Raw genomic sequence first — 21030 nt, 5'->3', positions numbered from 1 at the left:
GCGGGAAGAAACGACAAGCAAAAGTATTGCTTTAGAAGCTCTAAACCTTCAAATGGTTGAATTTAATAGATCCGGAGATCACAATCCTCATCGACTAGGCTTGTTGCACCAAGAAAAAATAAAAACAAATAAAAACACTCTTGGATGTTATTAGTGGCTCTCCCCTTAGGTTAGACCATATGATTGTGATAGTTTGGGTGAGATAGGCAAAATATCTCCTTCTCAATTTTTTCAATATAATAATTAAGGACTAAGCTAGTATTTTCTCTTTTTTTACTATTTAATTGGAGTTTTATGGTGGAGGACACGTGGCCATGACAAAGGGAGAGTCCTACTTTGATGTGTGTCTTCATTTAAGTTTTGGCATTTTCCAGAGAGGAACATCTCTCATTCTCATTGCTCATACCAACTTACCAACTTAACAGTACTAGGGATTGGTGGGCAAAGGAATCCCGGGCTGTAGAGACGCCATGAAGCTTATATGCTATGACGAGCCGCCTATGACACATACCAGGATAGGATGCCCAACCCAAGCACTTGATTTTGAACCAAGCATTAGCCGTTGCCCTTTGATGGAGAATGGTAAATCATAATTTAAGAACCTCACCTAAAAAAACTAGCCGAAAAATATTGTTTTAGATTTTTTAATCCTATAAGTATCCAAAATTCTTTCGGCGAATAACCAATGTAAAACTAAACACATACTCAAACCAGCTCAGCCCCAAAATTTTAACAAAACTTCGAGAGTCAAGGAGTCCACAAAAATTTCAGCCACATCCCCGAGTAGACCTCACCCAACTCCAAAAGACAATACTGTAATTGACCGACGGTTCCAACACCTCGTAGTGGCAACTAGAAAACCAAAGAGTGGAGTCTGGAGGCGTTGGATTTATATCTTTCTAGCCGCATTGCTTCAGCCTCCGAAGAATAAGAAGACAACAAGAATCATAATATCAATAGCACAAGAAAACGCTAAATAATTAGATATATATCATGACGAGTAGAATTATTTTTTTAAAAAAAAGTGAAATAATAGCACAAAGGCTCAGGATATATTATAAGCCTGCAAATAAGACTTAACTATTTCGAGATACAAATTTTCAGAGTCAAAATTTGCTTTGCCCCGACCTGAATCCAGTTGATAGGTCCCAATCGGTCGATCGAGCAGCCGAGGGTTTTTTCCTCCTCCCCACATCAATTCAACAGCTTGTTCTCCCTTGCTCTTCCAATACCATGCTCCTCAGACCTTTCTCTTCTTCAAGGATTTCCTTTTCTCCTCTCTGTTTGTGATCCATTTGTAAGGTTACAAAAAGAAAATATTCATTCAGGACAGAGGATAATCTGCTCTTCAATTCATAATTTAAAACTCTAATGTAAATGGGAATCTGATGGAAAAGCTAATATCATGTCCATAAATGACAGGGAGATAGGAGGATGCAGATCCCTGAAGCCCTTACCTGGCTTGCGAAATTTCTTCTCTAGAAGCGAACTTCCATTTTTTCCTCAGCTTGGGTTTGGATGGTGATACCTTTCCTTCGCTGTGGGTTCCGCTTTTAAAACCAATCTTTTTCTTTCCTTTACCGTTCCTTGAATTTTTGAGCTGCTCAGGCTTTCCATTTGGGGCATCCTTCCGTAGCTTCTTATCGTCATCGATAGCTGCTGCCTCTTCTGTTTTTTCTGATGTGTTAGGAGCTCCTGGAGCTGCTGGTTTGGAATTGCTTAGCTTCTTCAACTGTAGGAAGCATTATGGCATTAATCAAGAAAGTTAGATACTATATCAAATAAACACTTGGTGGCAATATTACCAATTGTTCTACATGGAAACAGAGATATATGCAAGCCTTGCAGAGGAGCATAATTCGGACACATGTGCAACTCTGTCTGCACAGACTCGAATTGATGGGCAAAGAAAGCCGAGCAGGATAAACTACTGAAAAATGAGGCCTTTAAGTATGCAACCCAAAAACAGATAATTTGCTCAGATGTCAGTAATCTGAGGAATGAAGTTGTTTTGACATATGGAAAAGCATGGAAATTTGGAGATACTAGAGCTTCATATTGATGCATTCAAAAGACTTCAATATGTTTCTTCTCCTTTTGATTGATATTTTATATTTGCAGTTATACATTATTTCACATAATGATAGAGCAACTCATAAGTTCTATTAAGTTATTAAAGTACAGTTTATTTGGAAGTTTAAAACTGATGACAGAGTAGCTTCAATGGAAGATTGATTGAAATAAGGCGTCGATCACAAGTCATGGACAAGTACTCCATGATAACTTGGATCTGTTATGCAAGAAATGAGTAGATAAATGGAGAGTTTCCCAAAGGGATCAAGGGGAAAGGAAAGAGGTGAAAGGCATGACCAGAGTGTTGTGTGATAGACCATAAACTGAAAGTTAAGGGAAAGTTATACAACAGTAAGGGTGGCACTATGCAAAGGGAAAATGCAATACGGACCAGGACACTCAAGTGGGCAAAATTAGGATTAAGTTACCCTCAAGGAATTAAGGTTTTTCTTCTTGTTTTTTGGGTGCCGGGGACCAGGAACTACTAAATGTTAAAAGTAGAAAGAAAAAGAAATTCATGTATATAGAATGATACATCGGAATGTGGACTGAAATTGCAGGCCTGATTTCCCCTTTTTGTTTGTGTGATTTACTGATACATCGGAATGTGGACTGAAATTGCAGGCTCGAATTCCCCCCTTCTGTGTGGTGATTTACTGCTTTTTTTTTCATTTGTTTGTTGGGTGGGATGGCGTCAATGTGGGCAAGATTACCTTAATTTGAGGTGGAAAACTTGCTGGAATGATGCTCATATCAAACTTTAGCCAAGGGAATAGAATTAACAAAGGTTCAATGTGAGGCAGGATGTATAAGCGGCAAATATGGTGGAAGGACAAGATTGAATTCTTTCGGTCATCTGGGAAGAATCGCCTAAAGTCTTTGCAGGTTTCCAGGATACCTATGCTGCACAAGCCTCGTGGTTCAAAATATCAGAAAAGGGATAAAAATGTGCGCTTACAATTGAAGATTCCCTAAAAGTAATATAGATCATTCAATTTAAAATGCATGATCCCAACTATTACATGTAGCATAACCAACTTTTACTAACTATCAGAGACTTGTTTATGTAACTCCCCCACACTTAAATTAAAACGATGCAAAGAAGGCCCATGCTAGCAAGAAAATCACTGAAATTTGCTGGCATCAGAAAGGGATGATTGTCTAATTATCAGGAACTTAGGCCACCATTAGTAATTTGCAAATGATTTGAAAGCTACTCCTAACCATAAGCCAACATATCAGCTCTGTCCGAACTTATACAAATTAACCCTTTTTTATGCCATTCAAACTTCAATCCAAGTAATTCAATATGGTAAAACAAATTATAAATCATAAACCACCATTTTTTTAATATTAGTTACAGCTCTTTCATTCCTTCCCACCAATGTACACCTTTTGTCAAATCAAGCATTTCCAAATTGTTCCCCACAATTTCCATCCAAGATGTCTTCCATCAAACCTTCTTGTTCAGCCATTCTACACAAATTCATGCAACTACAACCAAGGCCTCTTGAGATACTAGTTTAACGTGTTTAGGAAACCCAACAGATTTCCATGACCTCGTCTTATACCAAATTGTAAAGTTTTCTCTAATATAATTATTCACAACATATCCTTCTAAATCATAACACGTATCTGAGAAAGCAATTTCATTTTCATATGGATCACCTTAAACATATGCACCATTTTTATCATGGAAAATTCTAACCACAATGATATATCAACCTTCTCATTTTGCAGCTTCCAAACTCATATGGCTTGCAGATCCCATGTAAGACTTCAAATTTTTATTAGCACTCTTCTGTCCTTGCAGTCTTTTGGTTTAACTGATCCTAGATAATAAATCAAATTTTAAGGTAGATTTTCAGACATCAATTATGCTCTGTGGCTTTCTATGTACTTCCAGTTTCCATTTCATTGTTATTTAAAACCTTCCCTGATCTTTCGTCCATCACATTAATTTTAGCTACAGCACATGTTCATCTTCTCCATTAGCAGCATTGTTCACAAACAACATGCACCATTCAACCTCTTCTCCAAAACTAATTTGCAACAGGTCTGAAGAGACGAGCAATTAAAATATCTTCAGTGCTTCTTCAATCACATCCAATCTTGGTGTATAGTGTGTGCAATTATATAAGAAAAATTGTACTCCCTTATTTTATAATTTATATTTGACCTATTTTAATCTATCTATGTCTCTCAAAGTTATTGTATTTAACCAATGCTCATACAACATCTATGAATCTTCAAAGAATTAATGTACTGCCAACTTTTTATTCGTTAAAATGGCATGATATGTGCTTTATTAGTGCATACGATAAGAGAATAGTTTGGTGTTTAATTCATTTTAAGATGCTCTAGATAAATTCTAATTTTATCAGTCTCACAGGATGTGATTCATGGTCCTATATTAGCTTAATTAGTCATGCTCCCTATGGAATCCAAGATACATATCAACAATAAATGATATTATTACAGGTGCATGAGTGCAAGGCAAAGCACAGCACTAGTTCATAGCCAAGCAGTCAACTTTGTACGCTGTAAGCATGAAATAACACAAGATACTATCTTTTGAATATAATTTACCAAAAAATGAGTTGAACCTTTTCCATTTGATATATTTTAGAAAATCATTTACCTTCGCCACAAAAAATCCTTCCATGTTGTTTACATGGGGATAAAACCGCCTTGTTTTTTCCAAAGAGGGATGAAACCTATGCTCCCTAAAGCGGATGAATCTGGACAAAAAGAAACTTGCAATGAAGTTCAAACTATTATAAGAATATAATGAACATAAAATTTTACTAAATTCCTATAAATTAACATACCCTGAGCGACCAAAGTCCAATCCACATGGCACAATCTTTACATCTCTCTTTCTAAGTGCATAGTCTATAATAGCTTCATTCTGCACAATATAAAGGAATGCCTTAAAAAGATAACACATTAATCTTGAATTTTGATTAAGTGACGAGGCATTCATGTTCTTTATACAAACCTCTGGAATCATCACAGAGCAAGTTGAGTAGACAACATATCCCCCTGATTTTGAATTAGCATCCACTAAATCAATTGCTGCTAAAATCAGTTGCTGCAAGAAATATTAATACACAATCAGGAGACCATTATATAATAGCCCATCTGAATTTGAATATTTGGAGAGCATAAATCAGAAAATATACATGAAAAAATAAATAGATAATTGGATATCAAGCAGATGGTTTTGATAGGTGAGGTGGTAATAGGTCCCAAATAAGTCCCTCACCTGATAAACAAATCAAGAGAGACTGTTCACAAATATAAACAGCTGATACTTTTTTCAGAAAGTCATGGAGTAGCCCAAGAGAAATAATATCATTTTTGCCACTACAGAATGGATTAGTCCTAGTCCAGTAACAGAGACCATTTGTCAGCATGGTGTACATGATATGTTTTTCGGTATCAGCAGTAATGTTAAACATGATAAGGAATGTGTGATTTGTTTAGATAAATCAATTGTTCTTTTAATTAAAAGATATAACATTAAAAGAATCTAGAAAATAAGAACTTCGGTCACTTTTGCAAATGTTAGCATGTATTATTGTTTCTTTGACAACTCTTTTGTCTCTCATTGTGTGTGCGCGGTAGTAGTTTACACAAGAAAACATAATTTAATTTGCATGACATGTTTCAATATTATGAACCTTAAGTACTAATAGGTTCTCTAGAATCTAGATTAATGTTCATACTTCATCTAGAGAAACATTAAAAACATTTAATCAAGTAAAACTAGAATAAGAGCAGCCCTAAGCTCAACCCAGCAACAAACGACAAGCCTTTTTAGGGATATCACCATTGCTAAGTGCTTCAGAGGACATGATAACAGAAAAAAGAAATGTCAATCAAGTCTCAATCCTAAAAATTGGAGAAAGGCATGATCTGATATTTTCATTAGTGTCAAAGAAACATCACCTACTAAAGAAAATGCAAATTTACCTTTTGAAGAAAAGCACAATTTTGTACATCTTCAATGGACTTGGATGTTTTAATAGATTGTTGATCTGGGCATACAGTCTTCAAAGAATAAAAAGGTAATGCACTTATTAGTTGAACAGTTCATACAAAAAACAAGGAACTTCATGCTGTGATAAAAGGTAACTTGCTAAACTCACCCCAGTGCCGGTGCAGGGGGCATCCAGTAATACTCTATCAACAGAATTTAATCCGAGAATCTTCGGTAGCTGAACTCAAAAGATACCACATCATAAATAATACTTCAATTCTCTAGTTAACCAATGCTCTATCTCTTGTATTCAGCAAAAACAATCCTCAGTAATTATTGCAATACTTTGTTCTACTAAACAAGCAATTATATCCAAAAAATCATTTTCATCATTATAAAACAGATGAAAGCATGCAAACGCAAAGCACCCAAAAAGACACCAGGTCAATGAATGATCTATGCCGACACAACAAATCGACGAACCCAAATTCACTCGAGATAGATATTTAGAAAAATGAGCAGAGACATTTCTTTGAAAAAAAATATATTAATCAAATGAAAATAAGAATATGGTCTGTACAGCATGAGATGTAACAAAACACATCAATCAAGAACACTAAAAAAGATACCAGGTCGATGAATGATCTATGCCGACACAAAAAATCGAAGAACACAAATTCACTCGAGATACTTAGAAAATGAGCAGAGACATTTCTTTGAAAAAAAATATATACATATTGATTAAATGAAAATAAGAATATGGTTCGTGCAGCATGAGATTTAACAAAATACACGAATCAAGAACACCCTTAGAAAAACAGAGATTAAAAATTTCAATTCATTTAGTTTTAAGAAAAGGCACAAAGCATAAAAGCCACTAAACAGAGAAGATCAGCCAGCTATTCATGTTAAGAAACAACAGCATACAGCTGATATTCAGCACCACATAAAAGGTAAATTTGTCTAAAAACTAACCTCCTTCCCATCATAGTTGCACACTACAGTGTTTGTCACACCCATACGATGTATGTTGGCTAGTAGTGACTTCAGCCTTGGTTCCTTGTACTCATTTGCATAAATTACTCCTGAAATATTGAAGCAACTTTCAAGAAAACATTTAAAAAATAGAGATAATGCACAATGAAATAAACAATGACAAAGAAGATTAACAGCTTGGAAATAAAAAGGCCAATGTTAGCTCAGAAAAACATTGATTTGATAACATGCCTATCTAATCAATCATTAGAGTTTTCAGTTTTAGGTTATGGGACCATCTACTAATCAATTAATATGCAAAAAATAGAAAAGGCAGATCCTTATCTGCAGCTGCATCTCAGATAGGAAAGATGAGATAAGGTACACATAATGAAGGTTTGTATGAGATATCTTTAAGTTGTGAATTACAAATAACAAATACTTTTTTGAATTATCAAGATTAGCATCAGCTCCGCTTATACATTTCATAAAATACAGAATTTTTTTAAGGAAATTTGGCCACCATAGTGTTGTTTACAAAAAGGCAACTCAGATTAGAAGATCACAAGTACTTCTATATCATTGATACTAAATTCTTTTAAATATTAGTATGGAAAGATATATTGTGTGCATGGCTACAACTAGGGTGGCAATTTCAGACCTGGGCCTGCCAACCCACTTGAAGCCATCCGAAATAATGTAAACAAGATTGGTAAAACTAATTTAAAGAAGTATATCAGTTAGGGAAGCAACCACTTAAGTAGAATATAAGTTGCACTTACCAGTGTTCTTCATAAGAGCTGCAATGTATGTTGTCTTACCACCTGGAGCAGCCCTGAAGGAGCATATAATAATATTATCAAGCACAAAAATGTGGAACAAAACTAACATGTAACATTTAAAATTGATTTTTTTTTTTTTGGAAAACAGGATAATAAAGCAACCAATCTTCTTTGATAATACTCAACCCCTTTAATTATCAACTTATAGATTTAAAAACATTTAAACAGTGCCTCATTACTAAGACATTCCCACTGCAACAACCACTTGAACAAAGACAACTTCAGGGCACATGAAGATGCCTGCCAAGTGCATAAGAGGAACCAATGCTGCAACCGTATCTTGATGGATACTATTGCAAGCACAAACCATTTCAGATTATCATCAAACAGATTGCGTCTCAAAGGTTTCATTTCTTTCTTTAAGTCAATGTTTCAGGGTTTAGTTTCTTTGTTTCATAGAATTGACTAGTTTGGGGAAGCTCAGAAGCACATCATCATTTTGTTACTTGGGAACATCTTTTGTTTATCACTACAAATCAGCATTAAGATTATTCTTTGCCTATAAAGGTGTATTGGAGCTTGAAGCTTGGAAGCAATAAGCTTGAGAGAAAGAGCCTAACCCCCCTTGCTTAATTAAACAAAGTGCAACCTGTAAGGTTTAGATTAGGGTCGGTGGAACCATCCTGAACTGGGCGGTTCCGGCCATTCTGAGCCGTACCGGCAGCTCACCGGTACGGTTCCGGCAACGGAAACGAAAACTATTGCCGGAGGCCGAGAAGAAAAAGGAAAGAGAGGAAAGAAAAAACGAGCGGGAAGGGAGGAAAAGAGAGGAAGGGAAGCCGGCGGAAGGTGGCGGACGCCGGCGAAGGGTGGCGGATGCCGGCGAAGGGTGGCGGAGGCCGGCGCCGGGGGGGGGGGGGGGGGGGGAGGTAAGGCCGTGGCCGTTTTTCCTGTTTCGAACGAAACAGGGGAACTGGTCCTACCCAGGCGCCGGCCTCGGCCACCATCCGTCGGCCTCCTTCTCTCTCCATCCCCCTCTCCCCCTTCTCTCTCTCTCTCTTTTTCTCTCCCACAATCTATGTCGTCTGCTCCTCTGTCGGTAAAGGCCTAGCACGGCATGACACGGCCCGACCCGTACCTACTTGTGTCGCCTGAAAACCGGTACGGTGCCCAATATCGGTTCCGCCGACTCTGATTCTTATTAAAGTGACCAAACACCTACTTCTGCCAGAATTAGATTCAAGGTCCCCATTTTTCTCGAGTTACGTACTGTAACAAGTTCCACCTTTTCTACCAAACAATGTTAGAGTGCGAATGATAAAGATGGTATGAAACTCACATGGCCTAGAAGCAAAAAATTATATTTTGGGGCCAGCATTTAGTTACAACATCACCACCTACAAAGAATATTGGCTCACAACTGATTTGCAGTTTAACTTCAACACCCGGCAGAGGAATCGGATTGGGTTGCGTACCAACTATATTTAAATCCACATGTAGTCAAGTTTGGATTGAATTTGAAGTCTAGTCAGGGAAACCGGGCACCTATGTTGCCTTTTCCTAATTAACATATTTTTCTTATGGTGAGAAACACAAGAGAATTTATCGTTTTTTCAAACAGGGCAGTTTGATTCTAGACAGTACCCACAAGTCTGAGTCATCATAAATGACTCAACGATATTTCTAACTTATTCGATTATGATAAAATCTAAAGTGGCCATGCTTTATGCAATTATGTAATAAGAGTTTTCATTTGTGATGAATAACAGTTAACTGAATGAAGAAGGAATGAAGTTCTCTGATACGAGAATAAACAACTTTCTTCAAGCATAGGCCCAGGACATCTTACGCCATATCAACAATTCGTTCCTTTTCTTGGGGAGCAAGAGCCATAACAGGTAAAAAAGAATTTGCAGCTTGTCTCTGCACAAATATTAGCCTTAAAATATTAATCATCTTGCTCAAGAAAATTCAGAAACACTGATGGAGAAAAATAATAAGATCATTATAGAGTTGCAACATTACCATGTAGTGCCCAGCCAAATATTCAGGTGTTGCACCAGTTGGCACTTGTGACTCATACACAACGAGCCCAACCTGTCATTTTTACATCATGAATGGCTCTTTGTACTCTCAGTAACAAATTTATATGTGCAAATTAAACAACTAAACAATCATTTGTACCTTAGACCACTTCCCTACTGGGTCTAGATTCACCCCTCTATTTATTAGAACACCAGCAAGATCCCGCCTCCGAGTCTATACCAAAAACAAAATATGGAGTGATTAAGCACATACAACTAAATAAGCAACTTACACAAAACTAAAAAAGAACAGTGTTAAAATCTACATGGAACTTGCTAGATGAAAATTATCTATTTAAAGGCAGCACAAATGGGCATAATGCCAACTCAATAATTACATTTTCATTAAACCAAAACAAATATGCAATGAGTACCTTCAAAGTGTTTGTACGCAAGCATTCAGGTCTGTTCTTCTCAAAAGCCTCCAGTAGTTCAATGAGCTCAACAGCTGGGAACATCTAAGAGAGAATAAATTACAAAAAGTAAAACAATGGAAAAGGCAAGAAAATCGGTAATTGTAGGCACAAAGACCGAGAAAAGGCAGAACTTCTAGATACCTCAATGAAAGTATCAGCTAGAAACTCATTATAGCCATAATAAGCCATTATGTCCGCCTTAAGCTGATCAATGTAATCCTTCCGCGAGGCACCCTCCTGCCTCAGAGTCTTGAAATTTGTGAGCACACGGACAACTGGACAGACAATAAACCCAGCAGAATTCAATCAACCAAAAGCAAATGAACCGTTTGAGAATTATCTGGAAAAAAGCAATTTTGAAAGCTCAGAGTATTGGAGATCAATCCTACGCACTCTCTTTTATCCTCCGCTGGAGATTTGAAAGGTTTGGTGGCAGACGAGCTTCTTCTTCGAGCTCCTGAAAGCAATATTTCCCACAAAAACGAGCTAATAAATCCAAAATTAAGCCAGAAATAGGCAAAAGAAGAAGCAAATTTACTAAAGATAACCTCTTTTGTCGGCAATCTGAACTCATCCGACTCTTCCTTTATATTGAGCCTCAATTCCTCATCTGCCTCCAACTCTGCCCTCGCTCTCGCCTCATCAATCGCTCTTGACTTCGCCTCTAAATCAGACTCGTCCGACTCTGACCTCAATTCCTCTCCTTCCTCTGCAATAACCCAATAAACAATAACAATAAGTCCCGTCCCCGAACTCTACTCCCCAAAAGAACACAAGAATGAGTATGTATGTGTGTGTGAGAGAGAGAGAGAGAGATGGAACCATCGCTGCCTCCAAGGAAGTCATCGGTGAAGGGATCCCCATCGGAGGAGACGTCCGATCGAGATTGCTCGTCGTCGAGGTCGGACACTTGGCTGCCGTCTTCCTCCTCCTCCTCATCGACCTTCCCCTGCGGTCTCTTCTCGTTCTTCTGGGAATTGGGATTCGGAGGCTTCGCCATCGGCATTTGGTAGCAAAGAGGAGCGGGCGAAGAAGAGAGCAACAGCGAAGGGGGCTTGGGGGAAAGAGACGAACAAACCCTCTTAACCTTTATGATTTCCAACGGAACCGGAGATCAGGGTAAATTTTAATAAATTTAGCCGAGGTTTACTTTTGCCCAATAATTCAACGCATAACTTAACAAAATATTAATTAAATCATTAATTTTTAACAAGACCCAAATATCATATGAAAAAAAAAAAACCAAAATAACCTTTCAAAAATGTTCTTAAGGTTTAGATTTATTATTCTTGCATTTAATATTTTGTAAAACTTACACTCCCATCGATTTAAATTGACAACATTAGTAAAATAATTTATCTATTATAAAAAATCAAAATTATTTCTATAAAAAAATAGGGCTTTTCTTTCACTTTCCTCATTCTCGAAACTCTTCAAAGTATTGTATCTTTAAGAGTTTGTTTTTTTTTTAAGATTAACAGGGTAGGGGTTATTTTCCGCTTTACCACCCCACCACGAGTATCCCTTCTCAACGAACATTACTTTTCGATGAGCGATTAACAACAAACTTCCTTCTCAATCGATATCCAATAACAAGCATCCTTCCCGACCACTCTTCGTCCTTCTTGATCAAGTTTTATTCTCGCTTTTCTGCCCACCACATCATAGAGGTCAGGGATATCAATGTATTACTTGCTAATTTTGAGTTCTATTTATGTAATATTGTAGACATGATTTTTTAACATTGTCATTGTAGATTTCTCTATCCACATATGGAGCTATAATAGTTTTGACGGCCTATCATAAAAAAGATATAAATCAGTATGTGCGTGAGAACTCTTCTGATGCAGCACCAGTGCGGGGAAAGAGGAGAAGAAGGAAGAACAAGAGAAGGAGAAGGAAGAAGAGGTTGTAGAGACGCATGAAGAATAGAGGAGGAGAGGAGAAAAAGAGAAGAAAGAACGTAGGGGGAAGAAAATTCCAAATAACTTCATTAAAATCCTAATTTGAAAGTCTTTCGTTTTTTTTTTTTTTACTAGGGGGGTGAGCGGGCGGCTGCTTTGAGATCCGTGCTACATGGGGTGATCTTTGGGGAATTTAGTCAAACAGTGCTGGTGGGGTGAAATGGCCGAGGCTGGGGGAGGAACGCCGGCGCCGGCGGTGTCGGCGAAGGCTGGGGAGCAGAGTAAAACCACTCCTAGGAATGCGGCTAAGCGTCCTTCGTGGGCGGAGGTGGCGAAAGGCGCGCCGAGGCAGCCGGCGTGGATCTGCCATCGGACTCCCTCCCGTGACCTGGAAGAGTTGCAGAAGAGATTCACTGAGGTAGTCGAAGTATCGGAAGAGGAACTGGAAGACGTGCGGTCGGAGTGGAGGAGCACTACAGTCCTTGTGAGGAGCTTGGGGAGGAACATTCCGGCAGATTGGGTGGCGAAGGAAATCCGGCGAGTCGGGAAGTTGAAGTATGATGTCGAATGTTTCTCTCTGGTGGACGGCGTCATCGCCATCAGATTTGCTAACGAAGAGGACCGGGAGGCTGCTATGCGGAATGGTCCGTGGACAGTGGCGGGACAGCTCCTCGCTATGGATCGGTGGCGCCCCAACTTCGCCCCGGGTGTCACACCCTTGAAAAGGTCGGGATGGAGTAACCAAATTTTTCTTGAGTTCTCCCTCTTTTCGGTGTGCGGCACCAAGTCTTGGCCTTGCCCAAGCCCTTGGTCAGCCTCCTTGTGCAAACCGGGGCAGGATCGACCCCTAAGCACACCTTGGTTTGGCTCTAGAACAGCCACCAAGTCCCCCACTTCTTAAGGTCTTGCCTAAGTCCCACACCTTAGACAACTCCCCCAAGACTAGGTAGATAACTAGGTTAGAAGGCCCCTTTGCTGATTTTGCTCACCTCAGCCCTTCTAAACCTTGTGGACAACTCCTTTTGCCCCGGCCAAGAACCCTTTGGCCGTGGGAAACCTTCACCTTGCCTCCTTCTTTGGACCCCCACACAAGACCTCTTATCTCACCTCTTTTCGGCCTCTTTTGGCTACACTTAGGACCTTCCCAAATGTCCCAAACCCTTCAGCCCGAGATGCTCCCAACAAGGCTCTTGGTGGACTCCAAACGCATGGCTAGGCTACCTTTGTTTCCCATGAACGCACAACATATTGCACACGAGGATAAGGGAAAAGGGTCGTGTATTTCTTCCCAAGAATACAAGAATGTGCCCTCACAAGCCGAGAGGCTAGCTCAATACAAAACTCACGTATTCAGCCTATCTTTGCCCTGAAAACCCCCTTTCGGCTAACACTTAGCCCGGCCAAAGACCCTCTTTGGCCGTGGGATGCACCCGCCTCCTCCTAGGACCGAATGCCCTCCCTCTTTTGGCACACGAAATCCTCACCAAGCCACCCAAAAGAAATCCACACAAGGACTGCACTCACCTCTGTTGCTCCTTTCGGCCAGCACTTGGAACCCTCCCAAGTGGCCAAAAGCCTCAGCCCGAAGTGCCCACAGCAGCCTCCTGGATGCCTCCGCAAGTGCCCGGCCAAGGACCTTCAGAATGCCTCAATGCCTTGGCCAAGCCCCTTTTGGCCAAGGGTCTGGTGGCCCGGCGCTCCTTTGGCGACCCTCAAAACAGCCCCAAAAGTAGCCCCGCCCAAGCCTCCAAGCTCTCTTCCTTTGGCTAGAATCCTACCACAAGACCTCAGCCAAAATCCTTCTCTCGCATCAGGCTAGGGCCCTTTTATAGCCAGCCCTTAGCCATCTGGTTACAGCCTCCCTCAAGCTGAACCAATCCGTGTGCAAGCCCTCCACGGCCTCCCATTGGCCAATAGGTCTTTCACCCGGATTTGTGCTTCCTTGGCGGTTGAGGAATGTGCTTCCTCCTGCCCAGCTGCCCCGCAGCCTGCCCAGCCACCGCCCAATGCACAGCAGCCCGCCAAGTGTCCATGGACAGTCCATGTGACTGCCCGCTTGCGGTCTGCTGAGGGAACAGCCCATGTGCGGCTGTCTGCCCCGCCGCCCAGAGCCGCCCGGCGCCCTGGTTCGCCCGCGCGCGCGCCCGGCCCGGCCGCGCGCGCGCCTGCGCGCGGCCATTGCCCTGCGCCAGACTGGGCGGGCGCGCTCCTGCGCCCGCGGCTTCTTGCGCGCGCCTGCCTGCGCGCAGCAGTGGCCCGCCCGGCCACTGCTCAAACCTTGGTCGCTCGGCCGCGCGCGCACATGCGCGTGGCCCTGCTGATCCACCGAGCGTCCACGCCCGGCTCGCCGTCTCTGTGCGTGCGCGCGGGAACGCCCGGCTCGCCGTCTCTGTGCGCGCGCGCCCCGCGCGCACGCTGATCAGGGTCTGGCCTCGGCCACGCAACCCTTTGCGCGGCCCTCGCGTCCTTCCTGCCCTGCGCCCCGCGCACTGCCCTGGCGCAAGGCCCGGCCCTGGCTCACCTGGCCGCGCGCGCACCTGCGCGCGGTCCAGCTCCTCTGCGCGCGTCAATGCCGCTCTGCCGTGCGCACGCCCGCGCACGGTCCGCCGACTGTGTGCGCACGCCGCGCACGCACTTCTCCGCTCGGCCTGGCCGCGCGCTCCTGCGCCCGGCCTGCTCACGGCCAAGACTAGGCACGCGTCTTCTGCGCATGCCGTCCCGAGGCCTGGTGCGTGCGCCTCCTTCGCACGCCGCAGCGTCCGCCCTTCCGTGCCCCGCGCACGGCCTGCAGGTGGGCCGACGCCTACGCGCCCCGCGCGCTCTCTTGGCCTCCACGCTTGATCCATCTACGCTCGCCTTTGCGCATGGGCCAGCATCCGCGCTCGTCTCCGCTGCGTGCGCCCCTGTGCACAGGCTGGATCCGGCCTGTCTCCGCTGCACAGGGCCACTGCCATTTGCGCTGTAACCTGCGCACTGTGCAGTGCGCACAAGGCCTGGCCACGGCCAAGTGCTCGGCACGCCTTCTGCGCGCCCGTGGCCATCCTGCGTGCGTAGACCCGCGCACGCCCCGGCGCCTGGCCTGGCTGTGCGCCTCCAACGCCCAGCCTGTGCACAGGCCAGCGCCGGCCTTTGGCCACTCGCGTGTGCTCCGCCGCACACTTCCTCGCTCTGCCCGGCCGTGCGCCCAGTGCCACGGCCTGCGCATGGCAGAGCCCGCGCACGCCCCGCGCGCGCCAAAGCCAGGGGTGTGACACCGGGGGCCGGCGGCATAGGGCGGGTGGTTGTTTGGCTCCGCCTCCCCGGACTGCCGATGGATTTCTAGAAGAAGGAAACGATATTCAAGGTTGCGGCGAGGGATGGCATTCCCCTGGCTTTGGATGGTTACACGGAGGATAGACGGAGGTACGGGTTTGCGAGGGTGAAGGTGGAACTGAACGTCTCCGCTCCACTTGTGCCGGGAACATGGGTGTTGGGGAGATCGGCGGGTGGAGACACGAAGTTCTGGCAGGGTTTCGTCTATGAAAACCTGCCAGCCCCATGTTCCAAGTGTGGGCGGGTTGGTCATTCGGCGGCGGTTTGTGAGTTTGTGTCTCCGGTGGCGGAGGGGACGAAACTGGCGGAGTCTGAAACTAGATCTGAGAAGGCTGGCAATGGGGATGCTGCGACGGAGGTTCCTACGCAAGCCGTGAGAGGGGGAGATCGGCCCCGGGAGGAAGGTGTATTTGGCCCATGGCTTGTGACTAATCGGATTGGGTCGACCTCGTCGGCGTCCTGGAAGAAGGAGAAATCCGGCCCCGGTGCAAGGAAGAGGATGGGGCCCTCGTCGCCCGGTCCCGGTCCGAGCCGGACGGAGGAAGGGTCGGCATCAACGGTCTCACCGATCGATCTTGAAGGGTGGCAGAAGCCGACTAAGGTGGCCCGCCGGAGGACGCCGGAGAAGGATGTATCGGAAGCGGGAGCGAGTCTGCTGACGGGTGAAACGAGTAAACTCGGAGCGGGCTCCGGGTCAGGTGCCGAGGCGACTCAGTGCTTGGGCCGGGCTCTGCCGAGTCTGGGCCGGATAGAGGTGCGGCCCAGTTCCAGTGGGGGCATTCGACCGAGTGGACCGGGCCTGAGCCCGCTGAAGCGTTTCAGGAGTCCGCCCAGGGCTGAACCGGTCGTGGACCCTTTCGTGGGAGCTTCAGCGACTCCAGATGGGGGGAAGGTGCCAGTCCGTGCGAAGGTGTGGCGGCCGGCGGCTGGCGTCCGTTGGAGGAGCCGGAGCTCACCTCCGCCTCTTGCACCAGTGCGAGGCCGTCCTCCCCGGACGGATCAGCAGCTCACGGGGGCTAATGCCGATCATCAGAACGAGCCAGCCGTGAGCACGGGAAGCCGGTTGCTCCGTTCGCTCTCGATGGAGGTGGGTTTGCCGGAGCTAGGCCGGGCGATGTCGCCGGAGAAGCACTCGGGGGAGGCGCTGGCGGGGCAGGCTAGTGGAGAGGATGGCATCGGCGGAGGCTCAAAACAGGGAGACGGTTCAGCTTCGAAGGAGTCTCTGCCGTGCCAAATGGCACAGGTGAGCACTAAGTCTGAAATAGCCCCAGGGAAATGGAATTCGGGTGTCATAGGGAATGGGGAGGAGTTCTCTAGTTGTGGAGGGAAGCAGGGTGAGTATGGCACGGGCACAACGGATAGTGCGTGCCATATGGCACAAATCAACAGTGGAGGACAGCACCTTCAAGTTTTGCTTCAATTAATGGCCTCGGCAAAGGGAGTGAGCCGTAATTCTCTTGGAGGTGCAGGATGCATGGAAGTGGATGCAGGGGAAAGTAACAGCTCCGGAGGTGTGGGCTCTGCGGGACCGATGGGTAATTTATGAAGATCTTATTGTGGAATTGCCGCGGCGCGGGGAAACCCTCATTTGCCCCGGCTCTTCGCAGGTTGGTGCAACAACACAACCCGGATGTTTGCATTCTTCTTGAGACCCGGCTTTGTGGTGGCAGAGTACAGAAGGCTAGAAGGGCGATACCGAGATCGTGGGGGTTCTATGCTGTGGACTCTCAAGGATTGTCGGGAGGTATAATAGTTATGTGGGGTTTGGGGTGCTGTGCTTTGGCTTGTTTCAATGTTAGTAATCAAGAGGTGATCATGGTGATTTCGGAGGGTGATAGGAGACCTTGGGTTCTTTCAGCTGTATATGCTAGCACTGACTACAGAGTTAGGAGGGCCCTGTGGGAGGAGGCCTCTCAGATGATTAGTCATGGTCATCCCATGTTGGTAGCTGGTGACTTCAACTGCATTGTTGACTCTCAGGAGAAGATGGGGGGGAATCCATTCTCCCTCAATAGGAAGATCAAAGAATTCCAGGATTTCATCTCAATCAATGGACTGATTGACTTGGGTTTCTCGGGACCTAGGTATACATGGTGCAATAATCAGCAGGGACGGGCCCGTGTCTGGGAGAGATTAGATAGAGCTTGTGCCACAGCTGGGTGGGTTCAGTGCTTTCCAGATTATCATGTCAGACATTTGCCGAGGATCGCATCGGACCATTGTCCACTCTTGGTGAGTAGTGAGGCACACATTCCAGTTTGTTCCCCTTTCAGGTTTGAGAAGATTTGGCTCAGCTACCCTCGGTCCTGGGAGATGGTGAGGGAGGCATGGAGATCCCCGGTTAGGGGTGACGCCATGTACCGGGTGTCTCGCAGGCTAGAGTTGACCAGGAGGAGGCTGAGAAGGTGGAATCGGGAAGAAGTGGGGAACATCTTCAGGAGGACAGAGGAGGAGGAGGCCATTTCTAGTTTACAGGCCCAGGAAGCACAGAGGGGGGGGCTATCAGAGGAGGAGGTGGGGGAACTGAGATCACACCTGGCTTTACATGATTCCCTTCTAAGACAGCAGGAGACACTATGGAGACAGAAGTCCAGGGTATAGTGGATTTTAGAGGGGGATCGAAACACCAAATTCTTTCATCAGGCAACGCTGATCAGGGAAACCAGAACAAGATTAGAGCTATTAGGAGTGAGGACGGCCAGATGTTAGATGACCCTGCTATGATCCGGAGGATTGTGGAGTGTTTTTTCAGAGCGAGGTGGACAGAGCAGTCAGGAGAGGGGGGCCGTGTGGAGATGGCGATGCCGGCGACGAGGGTGTCGGAGGAGGAGACTGCAGCATTGATCAGGCCGGTTTCGGTGGAGGAGATTCGGGAGGCGATCTGGTCCCTTGAGGGGGACAAGGCGCCAGGGCCGGATGGATTTCCACCATTGTTCTTTCGGAGGTACTAGTTGATAGTGGGACAGGACGTGACGGTGGCCATACAGCAGTTTTTCACTACAGCAGTAATGTCATCGGACTGGCAGCGCACTTTCATTACCCTTATACCGAAACGGCGGGATGCTTCTGAGCCGGGTCACTTTCGACCGATTAGCCTGTGCACCACTATGTACAAGGCTACGGCGAAGATCCTTGCCGTTAGGGTGCGGGACATTCTACCGAGGTTGATTAGTCCGGAGCAGGGAGCTTTCATAGGAGGCCGGAGCATATCCGATAATATCATGATTGCCCAGGAGTTCATGTTTGACTTGGAGAGGGCCCCGATGAGGAGAAGCTTGATGGGAGTCAAGCTTGATATGGAGCGGGCCTACGACAGGATGCGATGGGAGTTTGTTCATCAGTCCCTGCAGGGGTTTGGGTTTCCTGAGGCGTGGATTCGGTGGATCATGGGTTGTGTTAGGTCTCCATCCTTTGCCATTCTGGTGAATGGTACGCCTTCTTGCTACTTTGTGTCTGTGGGTGGGCTACGACAGGGATGTCTCCTATCCCCTCTACTATTTATCATCTGCACGGATGCACTATCCAGAGTGCTGCATCAGACTGTGCTTACTCAGGAGTTGGAGGCTTATAGGCCAGTGGTGGATGCCCCTTCGATCTCCCACCTGCTTTTCGCGGATGACTGCCTGTTGCTAGCTCGTGCGACACGCCGGGATGCTCGGGCTTTGGGTAGGATTCTACAGGACTATTGTGCCATGTCTGGTCAACGGGTTAATTTCTCGAAATCCGCAGTTTGTTTTAGCCCGTCAACCAGACAGGAGGTGAGACACTCCATTAGCGAGATATTGGGGGTGGGCGAGCATGATGGTACGATGAGATACTTGGGGGTCCCGCTCTCTGGCCGGCGATTGCGCGGGAGAGATTGTTCCTACTTGGAGGCTAGCATCAAGCAGAGGATGGAGGGTCGGCAGATGCACTCACTATCTATGATGGGGAGGGTCACTTTGGCTCGGTCAGTACTCTCTTCGATTCCCATTTATTTGCTTTCCCATGCATTCATTCCAGTGTCAGTTCTGAGGTCCATTGAGCAGCTAGTCAGAAATTTCATCTGGGGGAGGCAAGGCGGTAGAGGTGGTATTCATTTGCTGGCATGGGAGGTGGTGTGCCAGCCCACTAGATATGGAGGTTTGGGGGTGCAGTCTTTGCTGGTACGGAGGGAGGCATTAGTGGCTCGCCACGCTGCTAGGTATGTCATGGAGCCTAATAGTATGTGGTCCTCGCTGATGAGGGCCAAGTATGGGGCTTTGGTTTCTGGTGTGAGAGCAGCCCGTCACCATTCTCTGGTGTGGCGGGAGATGTGTGCCAGAGCAGGGAGGGTACTATCGGAGATTAGATGGGCTATTGGTGATGGTCGCTCCATCGATGTCTTGGAGGATTGTTGGGTGACCGCTGTGCCGATCAGCCGTATGCCGACCATGGTGGACTCGGTGCGACTAGCGGGCCAGAGGGTCAGTGACTTGTTGGATCCAGATGAGGGCGGATGGAGGGAGGGGCTGTTACGAGAGGTGTTTGGGGCGCAGCTGGCAGAGATGATTTTGGGTCTTCCGGTGCCACTTCAGGGGGAGTCTGACAGGCTGGTCTGGGCGCCGTCGGGCCGATCACAGGTGCGAGCTAGGGATCTATATGCCCTTTTCAGTAGGGAGCCAGCTAGACGGATTGAGGGAGGTTGGATTTGGAGGATGCGGATTCATCCACGGGTGGCGCTCTTCATCTGGAAGGTGGCTTGGGGCTGCCTTCCTACCAGGAGTGTGCTAGTTAGGCGGGGCATGAGGGTCCCTCAGGGGTGTGAGGTGTGTCCGGATACCGAGGAGACCATTCAGTATGTGCTTCTGCAGTGCCCTAGGGCTAGAGAGATATGGAGGTCGTCTCCTGCTCCTATCCCCCACTCCGTAGAGACGACCCAGGATCTGATACACTTACTGCGGGCCACGGTGCGGAGCCCTAGGCTTGCGGAGGAGGGGATTCTTAGGGCATACTTGGCTTACCACATCTGGTTGGACCGGAATGCTCGACTGTTCGAGGGCAGGAGGCTCTCGACGAGGATGGTGGTAGAGAGAGCTGTGCTTCAGGCCGAGGAGGTCTTTTCTTGTACTGTCGTGTCTTCACTTGGGATGACTAGGGACATCTGGGGTACCCGCAGTGCTGTTTTAGCGCCCAGGTTTGCCGTTGTTTCTTGGATACCCCCACCCCTTGGTTATCTTAAAGTGAATTTTGATGGTAGTGTGGTGACGGACAGGAGGTTGGGAGGGGTTGGATTTGTTATCCGAGACCATTTTGGGAGTTTGGTGGCAGCGGGAGGCTGGGGCTCGACTGGTCTCACGGTTGCTGGGGCAGAGCTGTGGGCAGCTTGGGCGGGCATATCCTATGCGAGGCGGGTGCTCGGGGCCGGCCGGGTGTACCTTGAGGGGGATTCCTCCATAGTCATAGACTGGATCCGGGGTGCTGATAGGTATGGAGATGGGCATCCGCTCATTCGGGAGACTCGCAGATTGGCGATGGAGA

At 46.2% G+C, this 21030-nt stretch overlaps 1 protein-coding gene across 2 annotated transcripts; it reads right to left on the bottom strand.

The window, feature by feature from the left end:
* Positions 1-953: 953 nt before the first annotated feature.
* On the bottom strand, positions 954-11394 carry LOC120103790 (25S rRNA (cytosine-C(5))-methyltransferase nop2-like). 2 transcript variants are annotated; one of them, XM_039130360.1, is made up of 17 exons: positions 11138-11394; positions 10864-11024; positions 10709-10772; positions 10457-10590; positions 10274-10357; positions 10000-10074; positions 9841-9912; positions 9665-9738; positions 7816-7868; positions 7034-7143; positions 6228-6296; positions 6052-6129; positions 5075-5167; positions 4905-4984; positions 4715-4814; positions 1458-1732; positions 954-1280 (listed from the first exon to the last, which is right to left on the bottom strand). In XM_039130360.1, exons 1-17 carry the CDS (start codon positions 11319-11321, stop codon positions 1241-1243), a joined length of 1746 nt encoding a protein of 581 aa, XP_038986288.1. In that variant the 5' UTR covers positions 11322-11394; the 3' UTR covers positions 954-1240. The 2 variants fall into 2 exon arrangements, with proteins under 2 accessions (XP_038986288.1, XP_038986286.1); XM_039130358.1 differs by having other exon boundaries at positions 4905-5167.
* Between the last annotated feature and the right edge of the window lie 9636 nt (positions 11395-21030).

The sequence above is a fragment of the Phoenix dactylifera genome, chromosome 1 (genome assembly GCF_009389715.1).
Source record: "Phoenix dactylifera cultivar Barhee BC4 chromosome 1, palm_55x_up_171113_PBpolish2nd_filt_p, whole genome shotgun sequence".
NCBI lineage: Eukaryota > Viridiplantae > Streptophyta > Magnoliopsida > Arecales > Arecaceae > Phoenix > Phoenix dactylifera.
The sequence above is the reverse complement of the archived record's forward strand: the minus strand, read 5'-3'. Positions and strand labels throughout refer to the sequence as shown.